This window comes from Mauremys mutica, chromosome 12, assembly GCF_020497125.1.
Source record: "Mauremys mutica isolate MM-2020 ecotype Southern chromosome 12, ASM2049712v1, whole genome shotgun sequence".
Taxonomy (NCBI): Eukaryota; Metazoa; Chordata; order Testudines; family Geoemydidae; genus Mauremys; species Mauremys mutica.
In genome coordinates this window covers 56,348,743-56,374,579 of record NC_059083.1, presented here as the reverse complement: position 1 = coordinate 56,374,579, position 25,837 = coordinate 56,348,743, and the positions used below count along the sequence as shown (strand labels likewise).

The 25,837-nt window shown below is 48.0% G+C and overlaps 1 protein-coding gene and 1 long non-coding RNA gene across 2 annotated transcripts in view; one reads left to right on the top strand and one right to left on the bottom strand.

Moving 5' to 3' along the window:
* LOC123345130 (E3 ubiquitin-protein ligase TRIM39-like) overlaps positions 1 to 13,832 on the top strand; it is a 72,522-nt gene extending 58,690 nt beyond the window's left edge. The window contains exons 3-8 of the mRNA XM_044981815.1: positions 1,743 to 1,973; positions 2,319 to 2,341; positions 5,120 to 5,235; positions 8,176 to 8,235; positions 11,378 to 11,506; positions 13,111 to 13,832. Coding sequence (XP_044837750.1) covers positions 1,743 to 1,973; positions 2,319 to 2,341; positions 5,120 to 5,235; positions 8,176 to 8,235; positions 11,378 to 11,506; positions 13,111 to 13,622 — 1,071 coding nt within the window. The 3' untranslated portion in view covers positions 13,623 to 13,832. The remainder of the gene's footprint in view (positions 1 to 1,742; positions 1,974 to 2,318; positions 2,342 to 5,119; positions 5,236 to 8,175; positions 8,236 to 11,377; positions 11,507 to 13,110) is intronic.
* Positions 1,214 to 24,765, bottom strand: LOC123345146. The gene is made up of 3 exons (XR_006572733.1): positions 24,459 to 24,765; positions 20,541 to 20,594; positions 1,214 to 1,559 (listed from the first exon to the last, which is right to left on the bottom strand). It is a non-coding gene; the product is annotated as an uncharacterized LOC123345146 (long non-coding RNA).
* Positions 24,766 to 25,837: the final 1,072 nt, after the last annotated feature.

The window sequence follows — 25,837 nt, the reverse complement described above, 5'->3', positions numbered from 1 at the left end:
CCCAGCCATGGAGGAGCCGGCGCGGTGTAGGGGGGCAGTAGCCCTGCAAAGGCAGCAGCGCTGCTAGCAGGGAGCAGCCATGCCCCACACCCTCCTGCCCAGGGTGCGGCCCAGTGCTCCCACCCCCGGGGGGCTCCTGCAAGCTGCAGCAGATATATGCGGGCACCGGCCCCCAATGCGCCCCCAGGCTGCCCCCTCACCACGCACGGGCTCTGCGGCTCCCGGGAGTGTAAGCCACCGCCGCTGCCCCGCGCCCCGGTGGCTCACATGCCCGGGAGCCGCAGAGCCCGAATGTGGCGAGGGGGAGCCGGGAGCACACGGGGTCCACCAACCGCATGCATCTGCTTCAGCCTGCAGGAGCCCCTCTGGGGGGGGGGCGAGGAAGGTGCAGCCTGGGCAGGAGGGGTGGGGGGCACGGCTGCTCCCTGCTAGCAGTGCCGCCGCCTTTGCAGGGCTGCTGCCCCCCTGTGCCACGCCAGCTCCTCCATGGCTGGGGCTCGCCACCCCTGCAAGCTGATGCTCTGGCTCTCCGGTGCCTCCAGAAGGTGGATCCTCCCTGCCGAGCCAGGGCACCACTTTTTTAGGGTTACCATATTTCAACAATCAAAAAAGAGGATGGGGGGAGAGCCCCACCTGAGCCCTGCTCCCATCCACTCCCTCCCACTTCCCACCCCCCTCAGAACTCCCAACCCTCCCTGCTCCTTGTCCCCTGACTGCCCCCTGCTGTGACCCCCCCCCACCCTAACTGCCCTGTAGGACCCTACCCCCTACCTGTCCCCTGGCTGCCCCAACCCTTATCTACACCTCCGCCCCCAGACAGACCCCCGGGACTCCCGCGCCCCATCCAACCACTGCCAGCCCCTCCCCCCAAGAACTCCTGACCCCTCCAACCCTCCTCCTGCTCCCTGACTGCACCCCGAGACTCCCCTTACCACCATGCCGCTCCATGTGGAGCTAAACCAAACTAGCTGCAGAGCACGTGGCCCCTCCCCCACAGAGTGTTGCGATGCGATGCTGAGGCGGGGGGAGCGGGGGAGGGACTCTGCCTGCTGGAGGCCAATGGGAGCAGCTAAATCAGGCCCAGGCGCCTAATCAGCTGCGCCGCACTCTGTGTGAGGGGAAGGGAGGGGAGGGAGGAAAAATCCCGGATGCCCCCAATCACTGGGCGCTCTAGACGACTGCCTAGATCGCCGGCCCTAGTGGCTGCACTGGCCCTGGGTGAACCCGACAGCCCCACCCCGCCGCTTGCCCGCGGGCCGCACAGTCAGCCCACGCGGGCCGCATGTTGTGCAGGCCTGTTCTAAGCTTCCATTCCAATTAACGAGTTAATTTCTAGCCCTTGTGTCTTTCACAAAACTCCTCCCAAGGTGAGCAGGCTATATCTTGTGCAGTGCTGTCTGCGTGAGTCTGCAGGCATTTCTTGCATCGTTTTCTCCTCTCGCATCTCTGTTAATGTAGTGCTCAGTCCTGCCGGCTGCTGCTCTGGGTCTGGCTTGCCACAGGCCTCTGATAACACAGTGTGCTGACCATGTCAAACACAGAAACATCCCATGAAAAAACTGTTAGGGACAAATGGGAAAGTGTTAGAAAATCCTGTCCCTAGTAACCACAGGGTATAATCATGTGTTAGACATCATAGAGTTTTCAAACAAATTCTCTTTCCTGTACAGTCAGCACTCCATGAACGGACCCTAGACTCTCTCTCTAACCCTTACCTCTCCTTTCTTTCAAAAAATAAATAGATACAGACACAAAACAAGAGGCAGAAGGTTGTATCTGAATTTCAGCAACTGCGGCAATTTCTAGAGGAAGAAGAGCAACTCCTGCTTGCCCAGCTGGAAAATCTGGAACAGGAGATTTTGAAGATACAGAATGACAATGTCACTAAAATGTCTGAGGAGATTTCCCATCTCAGCAACCTGATCAATGAGCTAGAGAGGAAGTGTCAGAAGCCAGCAATTGAATTCCTGCAGGTGAGACTGAGTTAGAAACATCCCTGATCCAACACAGGGACAGGACAGCTGAATCATGGGCACTGGAGACCAGCAGTCAGAGTTCACAGTGTAATTCAGTGTGTGCATTCCTGAAATGTGAATTATTGTTTCTCTTTGAAGAATTACAGAATCATTTATATTATATTATATTATATTATATTATATTATATTATATTATATTATGGATGACATTAACTCAGCAACTCCATGGCCCTAGAGCCAAGGCAGGGCCTCTTTTTCCCATATCTGCAAAATCCCTTCTCTGGGATTCCCAGTGGGCAGCATTTGGGACTAAGATTGTTTTTCTGTCTCTTTCTCCTCTAGGATGTCAGAAGCACCTTGAGTAGGTATGTGGCTCTATTTTGCTTCCCCTCATTCTTCACGATGCTGTGGAAGGGCTTGTAGAGTGTATTGACTCTACATTTCATAAAAATATAAGAATGGCCATACTGGGTCAGACCACTATCTTGTCTTCCAACAGTGGCCAATGCCAGGTGCCCCAGAAGGAATGAACAGAACAGGTTATCATCAAGTGATCCATCTCCTGTCACCCATTCCCAGCATCTGTCAAACACAGACTAGGGACACCAGCCTGGTTTATAGCCATTGATGGACCTATGCTCCACGAACTTATCTAGTTCTTTTTTCAACCCTGTTTGCTTCTTGACCTTCACCCTCTGGCAAAGAGTTCCACAGGTTGACTGTGCATTGTGTGAAGAAATACTTCCTTTTGTTTGTTTTAAAACTGCTATCTATTAATTTCATTTGGTGACCCCTAGTTCTTGTGTTATGAGAAGGAGTAAATAACCTTCCTTATTTACTCTCTTCACACCAATCATGATTTTATAGACCTCTATCATAGCCCCCTCTTAGCCGTCTGTTTTCTAAGCTGAAATGTCCGAGTCTTATTAATCTTTCCTCATATGGAAGCTGTTCCATAACCAGAATCATCTTTGTAGTGCTTTTCTGAACCTTTTTTGAGATGGGGTGACCGGGTCTGCATGCAATATTCAAGATGTGGGCATGCCATGGATGTATATAGAGGCAATATGACATTTTCTGTTGTATTATCTAGCTCTTTCTTAATGATTCCCAACATAGTTAGCTTTTTTGACTGTCACTGCAAATTGAGTGGATATTTTCAGAGAACTATCCACAATGACTCCAAGATCTCTTTCTTGAGTGGTAGCAGCTAATTTAGACCCCATCATTTTATAAGTATAGATGGGATTATGTTTTCCAATATGTATTACTCTACATTTATCAATATTGAATTTCATCTGCCAATTTTTTTGCCCAGTCACCCAGTTTTGTGAGATCCTTTTGTAACTCTTCGCAGTTTGCTTTGTACTTAACTATCTTGTGTAGTTTTGCATTATCTTCAAATTTTGCCACCTCACTATTTATCCCTTTTTCCAGATCATTTATGTATATGTTGAATAGGACTGGGCCCAGTACAGACCCCTGGGGAACACCACTATTTATCTCTCTCCATTCTGAAAACTGATCATTTGTTCCTACCCTTTGTTTCCTATCTTCTAACCAGTTATTGATCCATGAGAGGACCTTCCGTCTTATCCCATGACAGCTTACTTTCCTTAGGAGCCTTAGGTGAGGGATCTTGTCAAAGACTTTCTGAAAATCTAAGTACACTATATCCACTGGATCCCCCTTGTTCACATGCTTGTTGACCCCCTCAAAGAATTTTAGTAGATTGGTGAGGCATGATTTCCCTTTATGAAAACCATGTTGACTCTTCCCCCAACAAATCATGTTGATTTATGCATCTGATAATTCTGTTCTTTAGTATAGTTCCCCAGCGTGCTGGAGCAAAATTTATGGGGCAGGGCCATATTCTGAATATAATTCCCATTTATGCATTTAATCCTGACCCTTTTACACAGGACTCTTGAATTATCTATCCAGTGGGAAAGACTGGCCTACAGTATTTCCTAGAGATGTTACATCCCTGGGGAACTGGCTGCCTCAGAATCCTGAGGATACAATATGGCCCTTTCACCTCAAGGCATTGGTTACAATCATGCCCTGGACAGCAGGAATCAAGAGTCTTTACCACCTCAGGATTGTTTGGAGACCTGTGTGGAAGGAGCTGGTGGGGGTCACTGAGGTTTCAATCTAGTTCCTGAAAGAACAATCCAATAACCCCGTGTGTATGAAATATGGGAACATACCAGTATTAGTGCATGGAGGCGAAGGAGTGAATTGGTCACGAAGACGTGATTCCCCTTTGATGTGCAGGTCTGCTCTGTCCAGGGCAGACATGAAGAATATTAATGGGGCCTTTAGGGAAATGTTGCACTGCCATGGCCAGTGCTGTGCCTGCTCTGAGGCTGGGAGAAGTGGAGGAATTCTAATTCTAGGCCCATAAGAGCAGCAACCAGAGGTGAAAGTAAGCCGGTACGGTCTGGTACGGCGTACCGGCAAGAGCCAGTACACCATGCCGGACCGCATCAACTTCCACGGGGGGATTGAAAGGGCTTTGGGCTGCTCGCGGCTGCGGGGAGCCCAGAGCCCTTTAAATCCTGGCCGCGGCTCTGGCAGCCGGGCCAGGGCTGGGATTTAAAGGGCTCAGAGCTCCCCGCAGCTACGGGCAGCCCAAAGCCCTTTAAATCCTGGCCGTGGCTGGGATTTAAAGGGCTCAGAGCTCCCTGCCCCTGTGGGCAACCCAGAGCTCTTAATCTCAGCCACGGCTCAGGCGGCAGGGCTGGACCAGGATTTAAAGGGCACCGGGCTTCCTTTAGCCGCAGGCGCTCTGGGCCCTTTAAATCCCTGCCCCAGCCCTGCAAAGCTTGGGGTTCCCCCTGGCGGCCAGAGCCCCGGGCCCTTTAATTTGCCCCTGAACCCTGGGAGGCTCCAGCCACCTCTGCGCTGGGAGGCCCTGGTTGATTTAAAGGCTCTGGGTCTCCCAGCCACAGCTGGTTCCCCAGGGACTTTAAATCTTGAGAGGCGACACCTCTTCCGGATGAGGCCACACCCCCCTCAGGACTCCGGCAGTACCGGTAAGTCCTGTAAGTTACTTCCACCCCTGGCAGCAACTTCCACTAGCAAGGAATTATAATGAGTCACTAAAAGAAACATAATACCATGAAATTCTCTCTCTCCAGGTGTGAGAAGGAGGAATTCCTGCAGCCAGTGGAGATTTCTCCTGAGCTGGAAAAGAGACTCAGTGATTTATCCCAGAGAAATATTGCTGTAACGGAGATTCTGTGGAAGTTCAAAGGTACTGAGAAGGGATCTAGGAAAGGAAACCAGGGTGTGTCTCTGGGACTGTGGGTGGAGATGGGCTCTGGCCAACTGGTTCATAATTAAATTATGTACCTATTTAATAACAAGTGGAAAGCAGACAAACTGAGCGGATGAAGTAAGGGCCCAGGTGCCAGGATCTCTCACATAGTTTCATTCTGTGAACTTTGGTACAATCATTAAGGTAAAAATATACAAAATTTGGGGTACCTCAGTTTCTCTCTCCCAACTACAGAACTACAGGGCACGTGCTCCAAAGCTGTTTAGCAGTCCCACATGCAGCTGGAGTCAGTAGGATCTGCGGGTCCTGCAGGATCCATTACCAAGAAGCTCTAGGCCCCAGGTGCCTAAGGCCTTGTCTAAACTACAGAGTTTTGTCGATGCAAGTTATGCCAACAAACAGCCACTGCTATAATTAAACTACTGTTGCATGTCAAACTGTGTTCCTTGTGTTGGCAGAGTGCATCCACAATAGCAGCTTTGCATTGACACAGAGAGCAGTGCACTCTGGGTAGCTATCCCACTGTGCAACTGGCCACAAGGTGCTCTGTGAAGGGTTTGCAATGCCTCATGGGGGCAGGTACAGAGTCACATGATGAAGGTTTCTCAATCTCATTGTTCCATGGGCATCCTACCATATTGCCAGCAATTTTTCAACTGCCCTGGCAACCTGCACCCCAGCCATCTCTGTCAGAAAGCTTGGATCCTACACTGCTGTTCAGTATTGTGCTGTGCTGTGTGTTGTGCTTCTATTGAACACAGGGCTATAGGAGGAGCCCAATGGGAGGCTATTCGGCTGGAGAATGCCTTGAAGGAGCATTTTAATACTGAGCCACAGTAATGTGTGTTGCTGTAGTGTGCTGAACCTGGCATTGTTTGTTTGCACCATGCTATGAACCTTGTAATGATTTCTGTGTGTGCCTGAAAAGTTAGACATCTTAAATCACTTTTTAAAGTAATGCTTGATAATATGACCAAACTAACACTGCTGAACAGTAATACAAGAAGTTGACAGAAGTGTGTTTGTGTGGGGGAAACATGTGTGACAGTGTGTGTGTGTGTGACAGAGAGAGAGAATGTGCTGGGGGAGTGTGTGAGAGACTGTGTGTGTGTGGAGTGTGTATGTGAGAAAGAGAGACAAATTGTGCATTGGGGACTTCCTTGGGCTTTGAAAGGGGAGGGACACATGTCTACATAGCTAGATGAATGGCAGCAGAGTTCAAAACAGTGAGCAGAGCGGTCATGGTGGGCATTGTGAGATACATTCCGGAGGCCAGTTACAGCAACGTAACAAACACATTGTCTACACTGACACTTTGTTGATCTAACTTTGCTGCAAAAATCTCTATGCCTCTCATTGAGGTGGTTTTATTTTGTCAGTAAAGCAGGAGAGTTTTGTCAGCGAGAGGAGCATTGTAGTGAGTAAACCTCCACTGTTTTGTCAACGAAAGCTGTGTTTTACTGACAAAACTACGTAGACAAGGCCTAAAGATTGGCACCCAAAATTTAAACCCTCAATTTAAGACCACTTTTGAAATGTGGACCCAGCTCACCATTGTGTTCTGGTCCCATATGGCAGCTTGTGTGGGCCAAACAGACTGTAGGGAAGGTGTAAACCCAGGGGAATCCTCCCCAGCACAGGAGCCTCTTGTGCCTCCAGCTCCTCCACAGCAGCTGCAGGAACAAGGAGTGTTCCTGGGAGAGCAGGGAGTTGTTGAGGGCTGGTCGGAGGAGGAAGGGATTGAGCAAGAATAATGGGGTGTGGCCCAGGTAAAGCTGTGCCTTTGACACTGCCTCCGGGAGAAGCAAGGGCGGCTCTAGAAATTACACCGCCCCAAGCAGGGCGGCGCGCTCGCCGCCCTTCCCCGGTCCCGCGGCCGGGGCAGAAGTGTCTGCGGCGGGTGCGCTGGTCCCGGCTCTGGTGGAGCATCCGCAGGCATGCCTGCGGGAGCTCCGTCCAAGCCGCGGGACCAGCGCAGCCGCCGCAGTCATGCCTGCGGGAGCTCAAGCGGAGCCGCGGGAAGAGGGGACCCGCCGCAGTGATGCCTGCGGCAGGTCCGCTCATCCCGGGCTCCGGTGGACCTCCCGCAGGCATGACTGCGGAAGGTCCGCCGGAGCCAAATGCCGCCCTGCCGTGACAATGCCGCCCCACGCGCCTGCTTGGCGCGCTGGGGTCTGGAGCCGGCCCTGGGGAGAAGTCATGTAGGGGCCACTGGACCAGAAGTGCAACTCAGGCTTGACCTCTGGACTTTTGCAGCCTGTGCCAATGTCTGCACTGGCTCCGGCAGCTACTGAATAGGAGAACCACAAACTGTTTCCTCCATCCCTTTACCAGTGCAGGGGTGAATGAAGCCCATTGAGCCAATTCTCTCCCTGACTCAGTTTCCGCATCTGTGAAATAATTTTAATATTATTCGTATTTCAGTCTATGCAGAATGAAAGCCCCATTGTGCTGAGCTCTGTACATATACTTGTGTAAATAGACCCAAAGAGTTCACAATTCAGGCTCCTCCTCGTGAGAAGTCTCAGCACCCCATTGATGTGAAAGATATCAATATTTGTAAAGTTACATTAATGCTAAAATCTTTGCAGGATCTGGTCTAGTTTATGACAAAATGCAAAAGGAGAATGAGAAACCAGCTGGGTCTGGAAGATGAGGGAACAGGAAATCTGTCTTCCACATAGTGTCTCTTTGGGTGATTCTGAGGCTTAATGATATTGGTTCTGTTGATTTGAGATGCTTGAATGAAAGAGAAAAATAGGATGATTCACATTAGCCTTTGTTAAAAATCTGGGTGTGTCTCTGTCTCCAACTGTTTTTCTCTCATAATTAAAATACAATTATGTCAATTAAGATTGAGGATGTCACAAATATGACAGCATGAAATATCATTGATCTTATCCTTTCCCCGTCCAGACACTCTGCAATCTGAACTGGAGACAATAAGAGGGAAATCCTTTGGATCACACAGACCAGGTGAGACTTCGGGTGGAGATTATCATTAAATAAAGAGAAAAATCTCATGAAAACATTTTCATGAATTTGTAGATAAATGTACAAACCAAACCAACACTAACCATGAAACACCCCCCTAAAAATAAAATTAAAAACTTGAAATACTAAGAGATCCCAAGCTGAAATCACACGAACAATCCTGACACCATCCTTAGTGCTGAGTCCCTGCACCCACTGATGAACAGAAACACTCTCACTGACCAACAAACACTCTAAGGCTATGCCTATGCAGTAATGTAAGTGTAGGGGATTTGAGTCAGCTGACCTCTTGTCAGGCAATCTTGGGCTTGAGCATCAACATTGCATTTTAACTCTAGGTTAAGAATTTTCTGCACTGTGGGAAAACTCTACTGCCTACCCTGTTTCCTAACTGTGGTGGTGCTATTGATAGGACTCAGGTGCCCATAAGGAGCACATGAGTAAATACACTGCATAATTAGCTCATTTGGTGGCTGTCTCCATTTGAGAAGGCATTATATTGAATTACTGTCTAATTGGATAATTGGGTTCTCCAGCTCTAGGCTCAGTCACATTGGCAGAAAAATGCCTCTGTGCCTGTTCTAAGGATAATTAGGACATCAGTCTCCAGGGTCTCAAACTATTACAATAAAACTTTGTAATTCTTAAGTTTTTCAAATAGGATGATCAATGAAGGGGGGGTTGCTTGCTTGATTTATTTTTTTCAGTTTATTTTGAAGTGTGATATAAAATGAAGGTATCAGAGGGAAAACACACACACGCCAGTCTGGCTGCTGCTTGCTGCAAAGTGGTAAAATACAAGCCCAGGGCTTGGGGTGCAGTGTGCTCCAGCAACCCTGGGGGATCCCTTATCCATGCCATCACCATTGTGGAGAATTTGTGGCACTGGCTCCTACTGACTACCGTAATAATGCATGCTGTCCAGGTGATTCTGCACCTGCAGCCCCAGAGAGGGCAGGGGGGCCTGGAGTAAGGGCCAGCGAGCAGAGCAGGGACCATAGCAGCTGCCCTGCAGGTAGAAGGAGTGGCAGAGCTCTCCCCTTAGTATGGCTGGGGGAAGGATGACCCACCTGCTAACTTTGCTCCCTGCTCTAGGCAAGCTCCATGCAACAATGAGAAGGAGCTTCCACCACCACTGTGGGAGGAGCAGGAAGGGGGCCCTCTCAGCCAAGTAGTAATGCCGCTGCATCTGGCATGCTACACTGGCTGCCTGCAGCACTGCTCCTCTGCCTTCAGGAAGTGTAGGATACACCCAGAAAACTTCCAGGACCCAAGTCAAGCCACAGATGCATGCACATAGGAAAACAACAGGGCTTGGACCCAAGGTCGTAGTTTAACGTGGGCTCTGACCTAGGGCCGTCCAGAGGGGGGGGCAAGTGGGGCAATTTGCCCCAGGCCCCGGGCCCAGCAGGGGCCCCCATGAGAGTTTTTCAGGGCCCCTGGAGCGGGGTCCTTCACTCTCTCTGGGGGCCCCGGAAAACTCTCACGGGGCCCAGGCCCCCGGAGCTTCTTCACTCCTGGTCTTCGCTGGCCAGGGGTCCTTCCTCTCCGGGACAGAAGGACACCCCCCCACCGCCGCCGAATTACCACCAAAGCGGGACCCGCCGCCGGAGTGCAGCCGGGTCTTTGGCGGTAATTCAGCGGCAGGGGGGTCCTTCCGTTCCGGGACCCGCCGCCAAAGTGCCACGAAGACCCGCGGTGGGGGCTGTACTTCGGCGGCGGCGGGGGCTGCACTTCGGCGGCGGGTCCCGCTTCGGCAGTAATTTGGCGGTGGGGGGTCCCCGCCGTGGGTCTTTGGGGCACTTTGGCGGCGGGTCCCGGAACGGAAGGACCCCCCGCCACCGACTTACTGCCTAAGCGGGGGCCCCCCGCCGCCAAAGACCCCGGGCATCCGGAATCCTCTGGGTGGCCCTGCTCTGACCCTCCAGACCTGCAGGGCCCTGGGACTCTGGATCAGAGCCCTAGATTAGCATATTTGCAGTGTGGATGCAATGGGGGTTTGGCTTGAGCACAGGCTCAGACCCAGGCTTAAATTGCTACGTAGATAAACTCTCACTCACCAACACAGAAATGTCATTAATGCTGACCCTCACATTTCCATACATGTCCATAAGCCCTTTAAATATTAAATTCAAAGGATTGCTACATTTCTTTCCTTTCCTCTGTGTGAGGGGCTCTCTCCGATTGCTCTTCACCAGCATCCTATCTTTCTCTTCAGCTGGACTGGGCTGAGCTCTCCCGTTTGAGTTACTCGCTTTTTCCCCTGTTAGAGATATGGCCCCTCTCTGGGCGGGGGAAGGGGTCACTCTCTGGCCTGAGTGGATCATCCCCAATACCCATCCCCTTCTCTTCTCCCATGCCAGGGAGAGAAGGACAGGCTCAGTATAGAGCTTCCTGCAGGATTATATCTATTGCTTCCCTCCTCTAACTCCCCTCCCTGCAAGTTCAGGTTCTCAACTTCCTCTCTAATCCTCAGAGGAGAAGCTCCAGCAGGAAAAGCAGGGAGATGCTATTTGCATGTACTGGGACAAGGTGGATATACACCTACCCGAAACTAAAGGCCAGCCCCCTCAACTAATGGGGGAGAAACCATGAAGCCCAGGCAGCAATGGAGTATTTGGGACAATGAAAGAGAAACCAGGATAAGGAGAGAGGTCAGAAGTTAAAAATGAGGGAGTCAGAAGGGGACACCAAGCAGAGAACCCCAGATGGCACCCATCACTCCTCAAAGATGGGACAAAGAATGGACTAAGGAGCCAGTGAACACTGCCCAGAGGGTCTGTGCCTGGAGACATGATTTTAAAAGGGACTGGATATAGACCCTACAGTCTCAGAACATCTCTCCCCCCCACTCCAGATTTGTCCTCCTACAGTGATGTGTAGCCATCTTGGCCATCACCAGGAGGAGATTAATAAGGAGGTCCTGCCACTTTCTGAAGTCACTAATGTGGGTGCATACATCAGGATGTTCAGGGAATATTGCAGCCAGAACCTCAGTAAGAGGTCCAGGAGGAGCGGGAAGAGGGGCTGCAAGCTGATACACCACCTAATATCCCCAGTGGGCTGTGGAACAAAAGTGGAGTAGAGGCTGGCTCACCAGGGTTCCTCACTTTCTCTCCTGTAGGTCACGCCACTTGGGGTCAGGATGGAGCACGAAGGCAAGGAAGTGGATGGTGTGGAGGACAAGCATATACAGATGTTCTCGGGGACTGGTACAAAGGTGGACCAGATGGATGTCCTGCAGCCAATACAGGTGGCATATCAAAGGTGGCTGGGGAGGCTTGTGGTTCAAGGGGCAATGATGAGTTACAGAGGGCCAGCTGTGAGGGCCCTCACAGGACCTGGTTGAGGAAAGCAAGAGAAGCAAGAGGCTAGATTGTCCTCACCTTCTGGAGCACAAAAGAGGGGACATGCAGGGTGAACAGCCCTATGCACTGGCTGAGCACTGTGGGGTCCATCCAGTCCCTCTAGTTCTCTGACTCAGACTTATGAGAAGAGGCTGAGGGAACTGGGATTGTTTAGCCTGCAGAAGAGAAGAATGAGGTGGGATTTAATACATGCTTTCAACTATCTGAAAGGGAGTTCCAAAGAGGATGGATCTAGACTGTTCTCAGTGGTACCAGATGACAGAACAAGGAGTAATGGTTTCAAGTTGCAGTGGGGGAGGTTTAGGTTGGATATTAGGAAAAACTTTTTCACAGGAGGGTGGTGAAGCACTGGAATGGGTTACCTAGGGAGGTGGTGGAATCTCCTTCCTCAGAGGTTTTTAAGGTCAGGCTTGACAAAGCCCTAGCTGGGATGATTTAGTTGGAAACTGATCCTGCTTTGAGCAGAGGGTTGGACTCCTGAGGTCCCTTCCAACCCTGATATTGTATGATTCTATGATCTCTGGGATCACACTCCCAGGGTGAGCTCTGGGGGAGTCTGTCCTTCCATTAACAGAAAATGCCCATGAAAGCAAATCTCCCGCTCAGCAGTAACCAGAGACTTTCACACTGCCCAGCCCTTGAACCACCTTAATTGTGACCTGAGAATTTATATTGACATTGACAAGCCTTTCCAATATTACCTTCAGGGTGGTCAGGAGCGAGAGCCTCCTGGTTGTCACACCTTTCCCCATTTCACCTGGCTCTTCTTCAACATCCTACCTATCCTTTGGGCAGGGCAGGGCTCTGCCACTGCAGGTGCTTTGTGGATTGGGGAGATGATGTCTCTCTAATGCTGCCACCTGCTGCCCTCTCTTTTCTCTGGGCTGGGGAAGGAGCTGCCCCACCCAATGCCACTTCCTGCTTCCTGCTCACCGGCCTTGAACCACTGACTCTTCCCACATGCTGCATCTTCATCTCTGCTCCCAGACCTGGGAGTGGAGGATGCATTTATGGGAGGAGACTCCCTCTCGGATTCAAAGTTGGTACCTGCCTCCTCAGGACTCTCCTAATTACAAGCTTTTGCTACCTTCCTTGCCAACTCTCTGTTGTTGGGAATGAAGCAGCCTCAGCTGGGGAGCAGGGAGCTGCAGCCTCTATAACCAAATGAGAACATACAGAAGTGGATCCCATTACACTACCATTAGGGTGACCAGATGTCCTGATTTTATAGGAACAGTCCCGATTTTTGGGTCTTTTTCTTATGTAGGTTCCTGTTACCCCCTACCCCCTGTTCCAATTTTTCACATTTGCTGTCTGGTCACCCTACATAACACAGGCTGAGGCATTGCCATGACATCTCAATGCAGGCAGCTTCCTGGGATCCAGGCTTGTCCCAGCCAAAGCAGGGATGTTAGGAAGTGTGAGAAATGGTCCCAGACTCTCCCAGTACTGAGCTCTGCCCCTAATGCTCTGATTTCTCTCTTCCCAGTGAATGTGACTCTGGATCCAGACACGGCTCATCCCCGACTCATCCTGTCTGAGGATCGGAAAAGTGTGAGATGGGGAGACACATGTCAGCTTCTGCCCACCAGTCCCGAGAGATTTGACTCTTGGGCCTGTGTGCTGGGCTCTGAGGGATTCATCTCAGGGAGACATTGCTGGGAGGTGGAGGTGGGGGACAGAGGATTCTGGGCTGTGGGAGTGGCCAGAGAGTCTGTGAGGAGGGAGGGAGAAGTCAGCTTTAACCCTGACATGGGGATCTGGGCTGTGCAGTGGTTGGGTCTGTTCCAGGCTCTCACCTCCCCTGCAACCACCCTGCCCCTGAGTCAGGTGCCCAGGAGGATCCAGGTTTGTCTTGACTGTGAATGGGGCCAAGTGACATTTTTTGATACTGATAATAAGGCCCCAATCTTCACTTTCCCGCCAGCCTCTGTCCCTGGGGAGAGAATCTACCCCTGGCTCTGGGTGGGGGCAGGATCCCAGCTCAGACTGTGTCCCTGAGACACAAGGAGTAGAATATTGCACTGGGGACCCTAAAATCAGCCTCTCGAGCCTTAGAAACTCCAGTCTTTATGACCCTGGAGGGTCCTGGGGTCTCATGTCTGTACTGTGAAACCATAGAAAGAAGCAAATGATCGAGATGGAGAAGCCAATCTCATTACCCAAGGAGCTGTTTAGACTGTCACTATCTTTTATAGTCCAGGAGGACATGGGGAGAATAAAAAAATGGGCTTCCCTAGCCGCAGTCATGCTAGTCTCTATGACCCTGGAGGACTCCCATGTACTCAACGCTCTGGTTCCTCATTCCCTCTCCTCCCCCTCCATCTCTGAAGCACCAGAGGTTGTTCGAGGTGGATGGGGTGGAGTGAGGGAAAAACCCTTGAAGCTACAGCAGAAGCAGAGAGTCACTGAGGGGTAGGGAGAGATGTGGGGTTTTTGAGGGAGAATTAGTTACTGGGCTCAGGGACAGGCAGATGTGGTGGCGGCAGGGATACAGAATTAATTGGGATTTGGGGTTTAGGGAGAAGCTGGAAGCTCTGCACCATCAGGGAGCATTTTCTACAAATCTCTTTAATCAGATCTCATTGGGGCTCCCAGTGACAGATCCTGCAGCAGGGCGCAAAGTCACTTTCCTCTGTAGCTATGGGATGTCTCTATTTGTCACACACACATAGGGGATATGCAGGGGGAAATCAAAAACCAAGAGAGACCAGAAACCATTATAGAATCTTCTTTAAAAATCCCTTTTCATGGGGGAGCGGTGTGTCAATCTCATGATTTTCTGAGGGTTAAGAACATAAGAATGGCCATACTGCGTCAGACCAAAGGTCCATCTAGCCCAGTATCCTGTCTTCTGGCAGTGGCCAATGCCAGGTGCCCCCGAGGGAATGAACAGAACAGGTAATCATCAAGTGATCCATCCCCTGTCGCCCATTCCCAGCTTCTGCCAAACACAGGCTAGGGACACCATCCCTGACCATCCTGGCTAATAGCCATTAATGAACCAATGCTCCATGAACTTATCTAGTTCTTTTTTGAACCCAGTTATAGTCTCGAACTTCACAACATCCTCTGTCAAAGAGTTCCACAGGTTGACTGTGCATTGTGTGAAGAAATACTTTCTTTTGTTTGTTTTAAACCTGCTGCCTATTAATTTCATTTGTTGACCCCTAGTTCTTGTGTTATGAGGAGTAAATAACACTTCCTTACTTACTTTCTCTATAACAGTCATGATTTTATGGACTTCTATCATATCCCCTCTTAGTCATCTTTTTTCTAAGATGAAAAGTCCTAGTCTTATTAATCTCTCCTCATACGGAAGCCATTCCATACCCCAATCATTTTTATTGTCCTTTTCTGTACCTTTTCCAATTCCAAGATATCTTTTTTTGAGATGAGGCAACCAGATCTGTATGCAGTATTGAAGATGCGGGCGTACCATGGATTTATATAAAGGCAATATGATATTTTCTGTCTTATTAACTATCCCTTTCTTAATGATTCCCATCATTCTGCTCGCTTTTTTGACTGCCGTTGCACATTGAGTGGATGTTTTCAGGGAACTATCCACTATGAATCCAAGATTGACTCATAATTTTTTAACTTTTAGGGCTGGCAACACTGGAAGATGCAGGGACAGAAAGAGTTTAACCAGAGGCAGCAGAGGAAGCAAGAATAAAGGGAGAGTCCTAGAGAAAGGGTGAAAAACAGAAATGGATAGAGTGAAAGGAAAACACTCCTGAGAGGAGAAACACCCAGGGAGAGCAAGTCAGGACGGGGAATAAGAGGGGAAAATAATCAGTAACAGTGACTAGAGGAGAATGGAGAAGACAGAGAAATAAACCAGGGTGGGTAACAAAAGTTAGAAAAGATTATGATCAACAACGGATAGAATGAAAGTAAAGGGAGAAGGAAAGAGAGAGAGAGAGAGAGAGAGAGATGATTTACAAAATGTTACTGAAATTGAAGCTGTAACTCTTTAATTCCATACATTAGTTCATGGACATTTGTGCCATTTTAGTTCCTCAGAAGAACTATGCTTCAAATGTTTGGACATTTTCCCATATGTTCTGGTTACTGAAGATCCTCTCAGCTACTTTAAAGCCTGACATTTACTTAATGTAAATGAAGCCTACAAAAAGTTCTATTGGCTTGTTTCCCTTTAATTTCCCAGATGTGATTTTTGAAGGCCTTCGTGAGGGGACAGGACTAACTCAGGAATTTTAAAAGGCAGCTCCTAAGTACCAGAGGAGCTAGCAAATAGGGGAGTTTTGCAAGGGAGTTTAGAGATGGAATATGAGAGCCAGATATATCTAACAAACATTCATAGAATCATAGAAGATTAGGCTTGGAAGAGACCTCAGGAGGTCATCTAGTTCAACCCCCTGCTTAAAGCAGGACCAACCCCAACTAAATCATCCCAGCCAGGGCTTTGTCAAGCCTGACCTTAAAAACGTCTCAGGATGAAGATTCCATCACCTCCCTAGGTAACCCATTCCAGTGCTTCACCACTCTCCTAGTGAAATAGTGTTTCCTAATATCCAGCCTAGACCTCCCCCACTGCAACTTGAGACATTGCTCCTTGTTCTGTCATCTGCCACCACTGAGAACAGCTGAGCTCCATCCTCTTTGGAACCCCCCCCCCTTTAGGTAGTTGAAGGCTGCTATCAAATCCCCCCCTCATTCTTCTCTTCTGTAGACTAAAAAAGCCCAGTTCCCTCAGCCTCTCCTCATAAGTCTTGTGCCCCAGCCCCCTAATCATTTTTGTTGCCCTCCACTGGACTCTCTCCAATTTCTCCACATCCTTTCTGTAGTGGGGGGCCCAAAACTGGATGCAATACTCCAGATGTGGCCTCACTAGTGCTGAATAGAGAGGAATAATCACGTCCCTCTATCTGCTGGTAACACTCCTACTAATGCAGCCCAAAATGCCATTAGCCTTCTTGGCAACAAGGGTACACTATTGACTCATATCCAGCTTCTTGTCCACTGTAATCCCCAGGTGCTTTTCTGCAGAACTGCCATTTAGCTAGTCAGTCCCCAGTATGTAGCAGTGCATAGGATTCTTCCATCCTAAGTTCAGGACTCTGCACTTGTCCGTATTGAACCTCATCAGATTTCTTTTGGCCCAATCCTTCAATTTGTCTAGGTCACTCTTGACCTTATCTCTACCCTCCAGTGTATCTACCTCTCCCCCCAGCTTAGTGTCATCCACAAACTTGCTGAGTGTGCAATTCAACCCATCATCCAGACTATTAATTCTCTAAATGTAGGCCAATAAGCACCCCCCTGCAAAACAAACAAACTAACAAACAACAACAACAAAATCCTGCTGAAGTAAAAATTATTTCTCTGAATGCAGCATCTGTGATTACCTGTCTTGTGGGGTGGTGGCGTATGTGGGCATTTGGTGAAAGCAGTTCAAGGTCCTCAGAGGGCATGTCTACACTACAAACATAAGTTGACCTATTCACATCCACACTACTCTCCTTCTGTCAGTGGTGCGCATCCTTACCAGGAGTGCTTCCATTGATTTAAGAGAGGCAGTGGGGGGGACTGAGAGCCTGGGCTCTCAGCTCCTCACAGCTCCCTGTTGGGAGCCCAAGTCCCCCCAGGCTCATGGCTCCTTGCTGGCAGAATTTTTTTTAAGTACATCAGAATCAGGAAGCCTTCCAAACAATCAGTGAGGCCACTGGATAACCAAGGTGCCAAAGGAGCACTCTCAGAAGGCAAGGCCATTGCAGAGAAGCAAAGTAAATTCTTTGCATGGGTCTTCACTGCTGTTGCCCATAAGGTCAGTTTGCTAGCTTGCTATATTGTGTAATATGTTTTCTTTTGGTTTCATTCATATTATTTTATCATATCATATTATTAATGAATCATAGTATTTTGTTTATGTGGAATTCCAGTTTATGCTATTCATAAGGGTTATTCATAATAATTGGCTGTAATGCAAGTAACCTACAGGCCTGTATCCTGTATGATTAGCTAGAGTAAGTTAGTATAAGTTTTTGTAAACTTTGGCATAGATAAATGGCCTACTGGTTACCCCCCTTTACTTTGGGGAACTGAATGGGGAACTGAACAAAGAACTGAATCTATTTAACTTAAATCTGGAGCAGACCAGTAACCTCAAGACACACTGCAGAACATGGAAGTCATGAGTTAGGCCTAGGGTAATGGTTTCGGGAATGAGATAATCGATACTAATATGTATGAGTATATGGCATAAGATGTTAACCTATAAGAGTAAGTATACCTGAAGATTTATGGGGGTGAGGAAATAAGATTTGTGCATGGTAGGTTGGGCCTAGATTCTGACAGTGGGCAGTACCGGGACCCTATAAGATGGCAAATGACCATGCTAAGGGGTCACATTTTCCTATCTTCTATCAAGCTATCAGCTCAGTTTCGCAATATATCCTAGCTACTCAACACTCGAACCTAATCCCTAACAACTTTGGAGGCCTGGACCAATCAGTTCCTCAGGCATGCCAGAGACAAGGCTGGTCCTCTGTCTCATGCTACCAGGTCTTCAGGGAAGGATGTGAGTATGCTAGCTTTAGTAGTCTTTTAGAATAGAATGTTACCACCAGGGATCATAGAATTGTATTACTTCTTTGTGACTCTGTGTTTTGTAGCATTTATGCTTCTTTCTTTTATTTAATAAAGATCTTAACAAGTTGGTATTGTCCTCAGTATAAGTGTCCTTGCCACACACCCCGAGAGTCCTCTCATGATATTGCACTCTCTGTGTTCTCTGTCCCAGTTCTACAGGGATAAGAACCTAAATTATCTTCTGATCAGATCAGTAGTGAGCCATAAACACATTAGCCCATAAAATTCCAGTCAACCCTGCAAAGGTGTGGGAGAGATTCCCACACATCAGCCATTCTTTTTATGTGACAAATCTGAGGGCCTGTCCCAGATTGAGGGGTCACTAGAGGAGGTTTTGGGGGAAAAATACAAAAAATATACAAAACAATGGGATCTAAATTATCTGTTACCACTCAAGAAAGAGATCTTGGAGTCCTTGTGGCTAGTTCTCTGAAAACATCTGCTCGAAGTGCAGTGCAAGTCACAAAATTTAACAGAATATTAGGCACCATTAGGAAAGGGATAGATAATAAAACAGAAAATGTCATAATTCCACTATATAAATCAATGGTATGCCCACACCTTGAATACTGCATGCAGTTCTGGTCACCCTCATCTCAAAAAAAAAAGAAAAAAGAATTGGACAAGTACAGAGAAGGGGAAACCAAAATAATTACAGGTATGGAACAGCTTTCATGTGAGGAGAGATTAAGACTGGGACTGTTCATTTTAGAAAATAGAAAACTGAGGGGAGATATGATAGAGGTCTATAAAATTATGAATTTGTATAGAGAAAATGACTAAGGAAGGGTTATTTACCCCTTAACCTAACAAACAAACCAGGCGTTACCCAGTGAAATTAATAGGCAGCAGGTTTAAAACTAACATAAGGAAGTACTTCTTCACACACTGCACAGTCAATCTTTGGAACTCGTTGCCAGCGGAGACTGTGAAGGCCAAAAGCATAACTGGTTCAAATAAGAATTAGACAAGTTCATGGAGGACAGGTCCATCATTGGCTATAAACCAAGTTGGTCAGGGACTCAACCCCATGCTCTCGGTGTCCCTAAATCTCTGACTGCCAGAAGCTGGGATCAGACAAGAGGATGGAACACTCATTAAAATGCCCTGTTCTGTTCATTCCCTCTGAAGCACTGGGGCAAGATGGATCATTGGTCTGAACCAGTGGCTGTTCTTATGTTCTGAGAAGGGTCTGCTACCCTCTTGGACTACCCTTCCATCCTGCTCTGCTACAGAGTGCCAATTCTCATTAGAGATGGTATGGCAACCCCCATTTTTTCATGTTCTCTGTGTGTGTATATATATATATATCTTCTTACTGTATTTTCCACTGCATGCATCTGATAAAGTGGGTTTTAGGCCATGAAAGCTTATGCCCAAATACATTTGTTAGTCTCTAAGGTGCCACAAGTACTCCTTGTTCTTTTTGCTGATACAGACTAACACGGCTACCACTCTGAAACCTGTCAGTGGGTCCTGGTGCTTGTCATAATAACAGAGAGTGCATAGTGATCTGGATAAACAATCCAATCCCATTGCAGCTGTTGTCACTCAGTCTGCTTGTCACTATTATCTGTGGCTGTGGAAGACTCTAAAAGGCTGCTGGGTCAGAGCCTGAGAGAGGGATACTCAGGGAATGGGATGGCAATCTGGTGAATGGAGAGTGATTCCTTGAAGACACTGGGGCGGGAAAGCTGCTGTGGGGAGGAGCTTCAGGAAGGAACTGGAGACGATGAGCTGACTGTTGGGGAAAAAGAGAGAAATAAACAGAAATAGGAAATGAGTGCTGGAAAAAATGATATATATAAGTATTGATAGAATGAAAGAAAGGGAGAAGGAAACAGAGCAAGAGAGGGAGATTTACAAAATATTACAGCAAGTGAGACTGTATCTCATTTATCCCATGGGAAGCCTTTTAAGTGCTTTAAAAATCTGTTATCAATATTTGTGGTAATTTTCTGGTTCTTAAAAATCCCTCTTGGCTCCTTTTAAGCCATACATGGAAGTGTGAGGGCCATCATCAATAATTCAACCACAGGACCTCCTGAGCTAAAGGTATGAGTCTGTACATTTTAAATAAAGAATCATGCCTGTAATTGACTTAGACATTTTAAGGCTAGAAGGGGCACACATTAAACAGAAGGACAGCGCTGACACCAGCAGATCTCAGTGGTTCCCCACAGTGTACACCCAAGCCCAGTAGATATAGTGACTCACAAACCATCTTCTCTCCCAGACATGACTGCAGGGCCCACTTCCCCTCTCCTCAACATTCCTGTGGCAACCACAGCAATCACTCACCTGAGGAAGGAATCCTAAGGAGGCACCCAAGGCTATTTTAATGCAGTGCAGCAGCTGAAAACAAAGGGGAAGAGTCAGACAGCTCTCTGTAGATCACAGTTTGAGCAATGCATTACAGCCATGACCAGGTTCCCTTCACATGATAGCCATGTTCCCTTTTGTGGGATCACAGCCTTGGGCTCCTGGAAATCCCCTGCCCCCTTCAGGCAGACTGTAAACCCCCATTCTCCATTCCTTGCAGAGCTGTCATGGTCTCTCCGGGGAAGAGAGAGACAGAGACAAGCAGGAAACATCACAATGGGGCAGAGACAGCAACTTCTCTGGTCTGTTCACATTGTGCTTAAGTGTCTCTGCAGGAACATGGGAGCCATGCAGGGTCAAAGACACTAGGACCGGAGACTTATGGGCCGGAGAAACTCACTTCATGAGACCCAAAGCCACGTGCCACCCGGTGCCTCAGGAATAGAGAGTGAGCTGGGAACCTACACCCCAGACCCAGAAGAAAGGGCAAATTCTCTCCCCCATGAACGAGGGCAGCAGGAGAGTGAAGATCAGGGACTCGCTATTAGCATTGAAAAATGCCACCTGCCCCCATTCATAGTCCAGAGACACCTGGATCCTGGAACTGGAACCCCCACCTCTGCACAACCCAGATCCCCCCCTCAGGTGCTGGACTGAGCTCTTCCTTTCTCCTCATAGACTCTCTAGCCACCCCCACAGCCTAGACTGTCCCACCGCCCACCTCCACCTCCCAGCAATGTCTCCCTGAGGTGAATCCCTCACAGCCCAGCACACAAGGAGACAAATCAAATCTCTGAGGATGTTCAGGGTGGTTCAGCCGTATGACGGCCCAGGTCAAAATTTTCCGATCCACAGACAGGGGGAGCCAGTGATGAGCAGTGTCTGGATACAGAGTACCGCTCGCTGAGGAGAGAAGCAGAGCACTTCAGGCAGAGCTCAGCCCCCGCAGGAGAGCTTAGCTCCAGGGGAAGGTTCTGGAGGGAAAGCCCCAACCCAGGGGAAGGGGGAAAGGTGTGACAGTTCTGAGCGGCCTCTCTGCTCCATTTTCCTCATTATGGGGTGGGATTTACAGGAGCACCTAAGGGTGTTAGGAGCATAAAGCCCATTGGGAATTGACTTGTGCTCCTGACTCCCTTAGATGCTCCTGACAATCCCACCCAGAAATGTCCATGAGCAGTGCCGGGGCAGAGTAAAGGGCGCTTGGGGGCTAGTCGGTGACACTGTTTCTGAGTATTGGGTGTCTGAGAACTGACTGCTCAGGCTGATGTCAGGATCTTTAGGGCACAGGGAAGCCAGGCTGCCCACTCAGCTCGATGAGGCACTTCTGTGCCTGTCACATAATAGCTTTGGAGAACACCCGCTCAGTTACGTTCCAGATGGGCCTGGTTAAGGCGCAAACAGGCAGAACCCTGCTGATTTTGGGGACAATCAGAAAACTGGAAAAGCCCAATTTCCACTAAAGTCAGGCCCAGAGAGGCCCAGGATGATGTGGGCAGGGGAATCTCTCTGGCTCCCCCTGCTGCTGTCTATATGTATGACAGGTAGCTGCTAGGAGGGGTCGCACACTGCATTGCTTATGTAGGCTGAGCTGTATGCCTAGCTGGGTCCCTGCCTCCCGCCAGGCCCCTTATCCTCACTATACGCAGCCCCCCAAGCAGGCCTCCTGCCTGCCCACTCCAGCCAGTCCCCCCATCGCCCCTAAGCTGGTACCCTCACCCCTGTCCTGTCCCAAATTCCCTCCAGCCACACCCCTTACCTCCACTCTGACCAGCTACCCCAGCCATGACCCTTACCCCCCACTCCAGTCAACACCCTCACAGCTGGATCTCACCTCACACCATTCAGGCCCCCTTGCTGGAGCCTTCATTCCCTCCCCACTCTGGCCAGCCACCACAAGCTGGGCCCCTAACCTCCCCTGCACCCCAGCCAGCCCTCCTTGCCACTCTGGCTAGCCCCTAGCCAAGTCTCCGTTTGCACTGAAAAGCTGGATAACACACAGAGCTCGGCCTACATGAAGAAAAGTGTGACAAACTAGTGATGTAATCTTAGCTTGTGGTTTCCTTAGAATCTAATAATTTCTCTTTCTTTCTTTCTTTCTCAGTGTCAGCCTTCAAGTCAGAACAGGTTTAAAGTGAAGCCCTATCCCCCTAATAAAATCAGAGTTAACTCTGATCTCCTTCTTCTGAACTTGGAGGCAACTCAGCTCTCCCAGAGGCCTCGCTGCTCCCTGGCTGCTTAGGTGAGTACTCAATTGAATACTGAAGCAGAAGAAAAAGAGGAGCTGGTCCTTGACTGGAGATTCTCTGGGGCTCTGAGCTGTCCACAGTGCTGTAGTAGTTACTCAAAGAATGGTCATGCTTGCAGTCATTGTGATGTATTTAAGTAGATCCCTGCTAAATGGATGGTGAATGGAGATATGGTGGGAAGGGAACAAATTTGTTTAATTTAATTGGAGATTGTGACACTTTACTCTTGCCCATTTGTTATCAGGGTGCCCTCTCGGTGCCCACACAGCCTAGTGTGCCTGCTACAGGCACAGAGCCCCTTCTAGGCTGGAGCTTGGGCATTTTAGTTGACAAGCTATTTAGGTAGCAATCTCATGCTCGTCACCCAACATGCTGCTAGCTACTCTGAGGAGCACTCTGGGGTTCTTCTTTAAACGTGGTGTGAATACAGCAAGGAACATGATCTTGGGAAAAGCACCTGAAATCGGCACCAGTACGAGACTGGCTCACGGTGGCTGGTGGGGAGGGGATCAACTGGACTGGTGTGCAGTTCAGTGAGCACCTTAGACATCTGAAGACCCTCCAGCACCGGGCTAAGGATGGCAACAACAGCTTAGGTGCCAGCTGCCCCTGAGATGAGGAGTTTGAGTGCTTAGCACTGTTCTGAGCACAGAGCCTTGCATGACGTGCTTCTGAGCAGGGATTGTGTAGTGCTTAGGCCAGAGGAAAGAAGATGAGGACAGCTCCAGAGAACACTGCCATGTGATTCATTCATGTGATTAAACATGCAGCTAGTGATTCATTTTTATTATCTTTGCACTTATTGTTTTATTTAAAAGGATTCAGGACTGCAGGCTGAGTAAGCATCTCTGCATTGCCTGCTGTGTGTGTAGCTCCGTGACACCGATAGAATGACACAGAATTCTGTTGTCACTGGCATAAAAGCTTTGTCCCTGGCAGTGTAGATTATAAGTCCCAGTGGCTGTATTCAGTAGAAAAGTCTTTTATGGCCCTAGTACTTGGCCTCCTGATTTTGTGCATTTGTGCTACCCTGTCTGGAATGGGGTGGTGGAAGGACAGCGGGGAAATAGGCTCTGTTGTAATCACTCCTCTGCATCCTAGCTCTGTATCTAGTTAACATTCACCTGGATTTTCCCCCAATCGAGCATTTGATTCTTGACAATATTTCATACAGAGAAACGTCAAGCAGACAGTGAGAATCTCATGATGAGGAAATTTCCAATGCCCACCGTGGTAGCTTACTCACTCTCTCCATTGCTTTCTATGCCATTGTGTAATGTCCTACAAGGCTTCCTCAGGGCTTCGAGGTTTCCTTCTTGAAACTCATATAGGTAACAGGCCCCTGATCCGATTACCCAAAACCCCCAACCAGGACCTACCTACCTGCCTGCTTACTTATTTTTAATGAATTAGCCAAGAAATTCTTACCATGATGTATCTTAGGTCTGGGTTTGTTGCTAGAAGGAGCTTTTCAGTAATATGAAGATGGAATAAAAACATATCAGATTGATGACAAAGTTCAAACATGTTGGCCTTGTCTTGACAGAGAACGTAATAAATATGGGGTGATTATTTCTTCCCCACATGGGGGGCAATGTTTATATATACATATGCATACACCTACACATACACACAACACAAATATACATACATGCACACGTAGTCCTTAATTTTCTTTGCAGGCCCTTCTACCTCAGCAGCACTGACACAGCCACCCAGGAACCTTGGGGACAGGAACCTCAACCAGCATGAGAAAGCATGCGAGAATGCCCTGTTGTATGCCATGGGTCACAGGTCTGATGAGCACCTGGAGTGTCAGAAAGTGAAGAAAGAGCTGGAAGAGGGAGGGGGGAGAGAATGGTTACTGATTTCCTGGAACATGATCAAAGGAATGGGGATCACCACCAAGCACAGTTAGAGCAGCTGGTCACCCTTGTAGCCAATAATTTTAGTTTATTATTTATTTATTGTGTAATTGTAGAATTATAAACGTAGAAGATCAATTAGTATTTAAAAGAATTATGTATTAAACATAAATAAAACAAACTAAAACACAAGGCATGTAGGCTAAGGTCTGCAAAAGTTTAGCTTAGCTATTTTAGGCATTAAAAACAAGAAATAATAACATAAGCCAATAACCAAAAAATAACCCAATGCCTAAAATTATGAAAAAAAGTACCAAGTGGTAATATTGCATAAAATTACACCCTCCCCCCCAAAATTAATAGTAAATCATAAAAATACTGTAAAGGCACCTCTGTCTCCAACATGTGTCTTAACCATAAAATACAGGTTGTGCATCAATGCTAATAAAAAATAAAAAAAAAAACCTTACACAGCCTATAAAAATTGGAATCCCTTTAGTTTCCAGGAAACACAACCCAATAAAAAAGGGTTAACACTTTCATAAACATGCACAAAATGTAGATATAAACAAAATCACATTATTTTAAAAAATGCCCAAAATGGAAAAATTGAGCTCCCTATGGAAGACTCCAGCAGAAACCATCCCTCTACTAATAATCAAGCCATAAAAGACCCATCAAACCCTAACTCTATTAAGAAAGTAGAACTATATTTGTAACTTGTGCAGAGGTCTGTATAAAATTTCCGTATGCTTGGGTAATTATAACTTTAATTGCAACTTCAATAAAACTTCTAAAATAAAATAAACCTTGTACTGGTAAATGTATGTGTGGTCACTACCAGTGATGAGCTGCTAAAATCTTAACAACCGGTTCCATATAAAAAGTTCTGATTTAAGGGATGTGCCACAGTATGGATTTTTTGTACCAATAGGGTTACCATACGTCCGTATTTTCCTGGGAGGAATTTTTAAAATTTACCACCCAGACAGCGATTTAAGAACCTAAAAGCCTGACATCTCTGGGAAAATACAGATGTATGTTAACCCTACCTAAAGTTCTTTTTTAAAAAGATGGGCCTGAACTAGAAATGAGCTCCATTTCACATGTGTGGGTCCCCGCCACTCCCTTGGGGTGTGCTAGGGTGACCAGATGTCCCAATTTT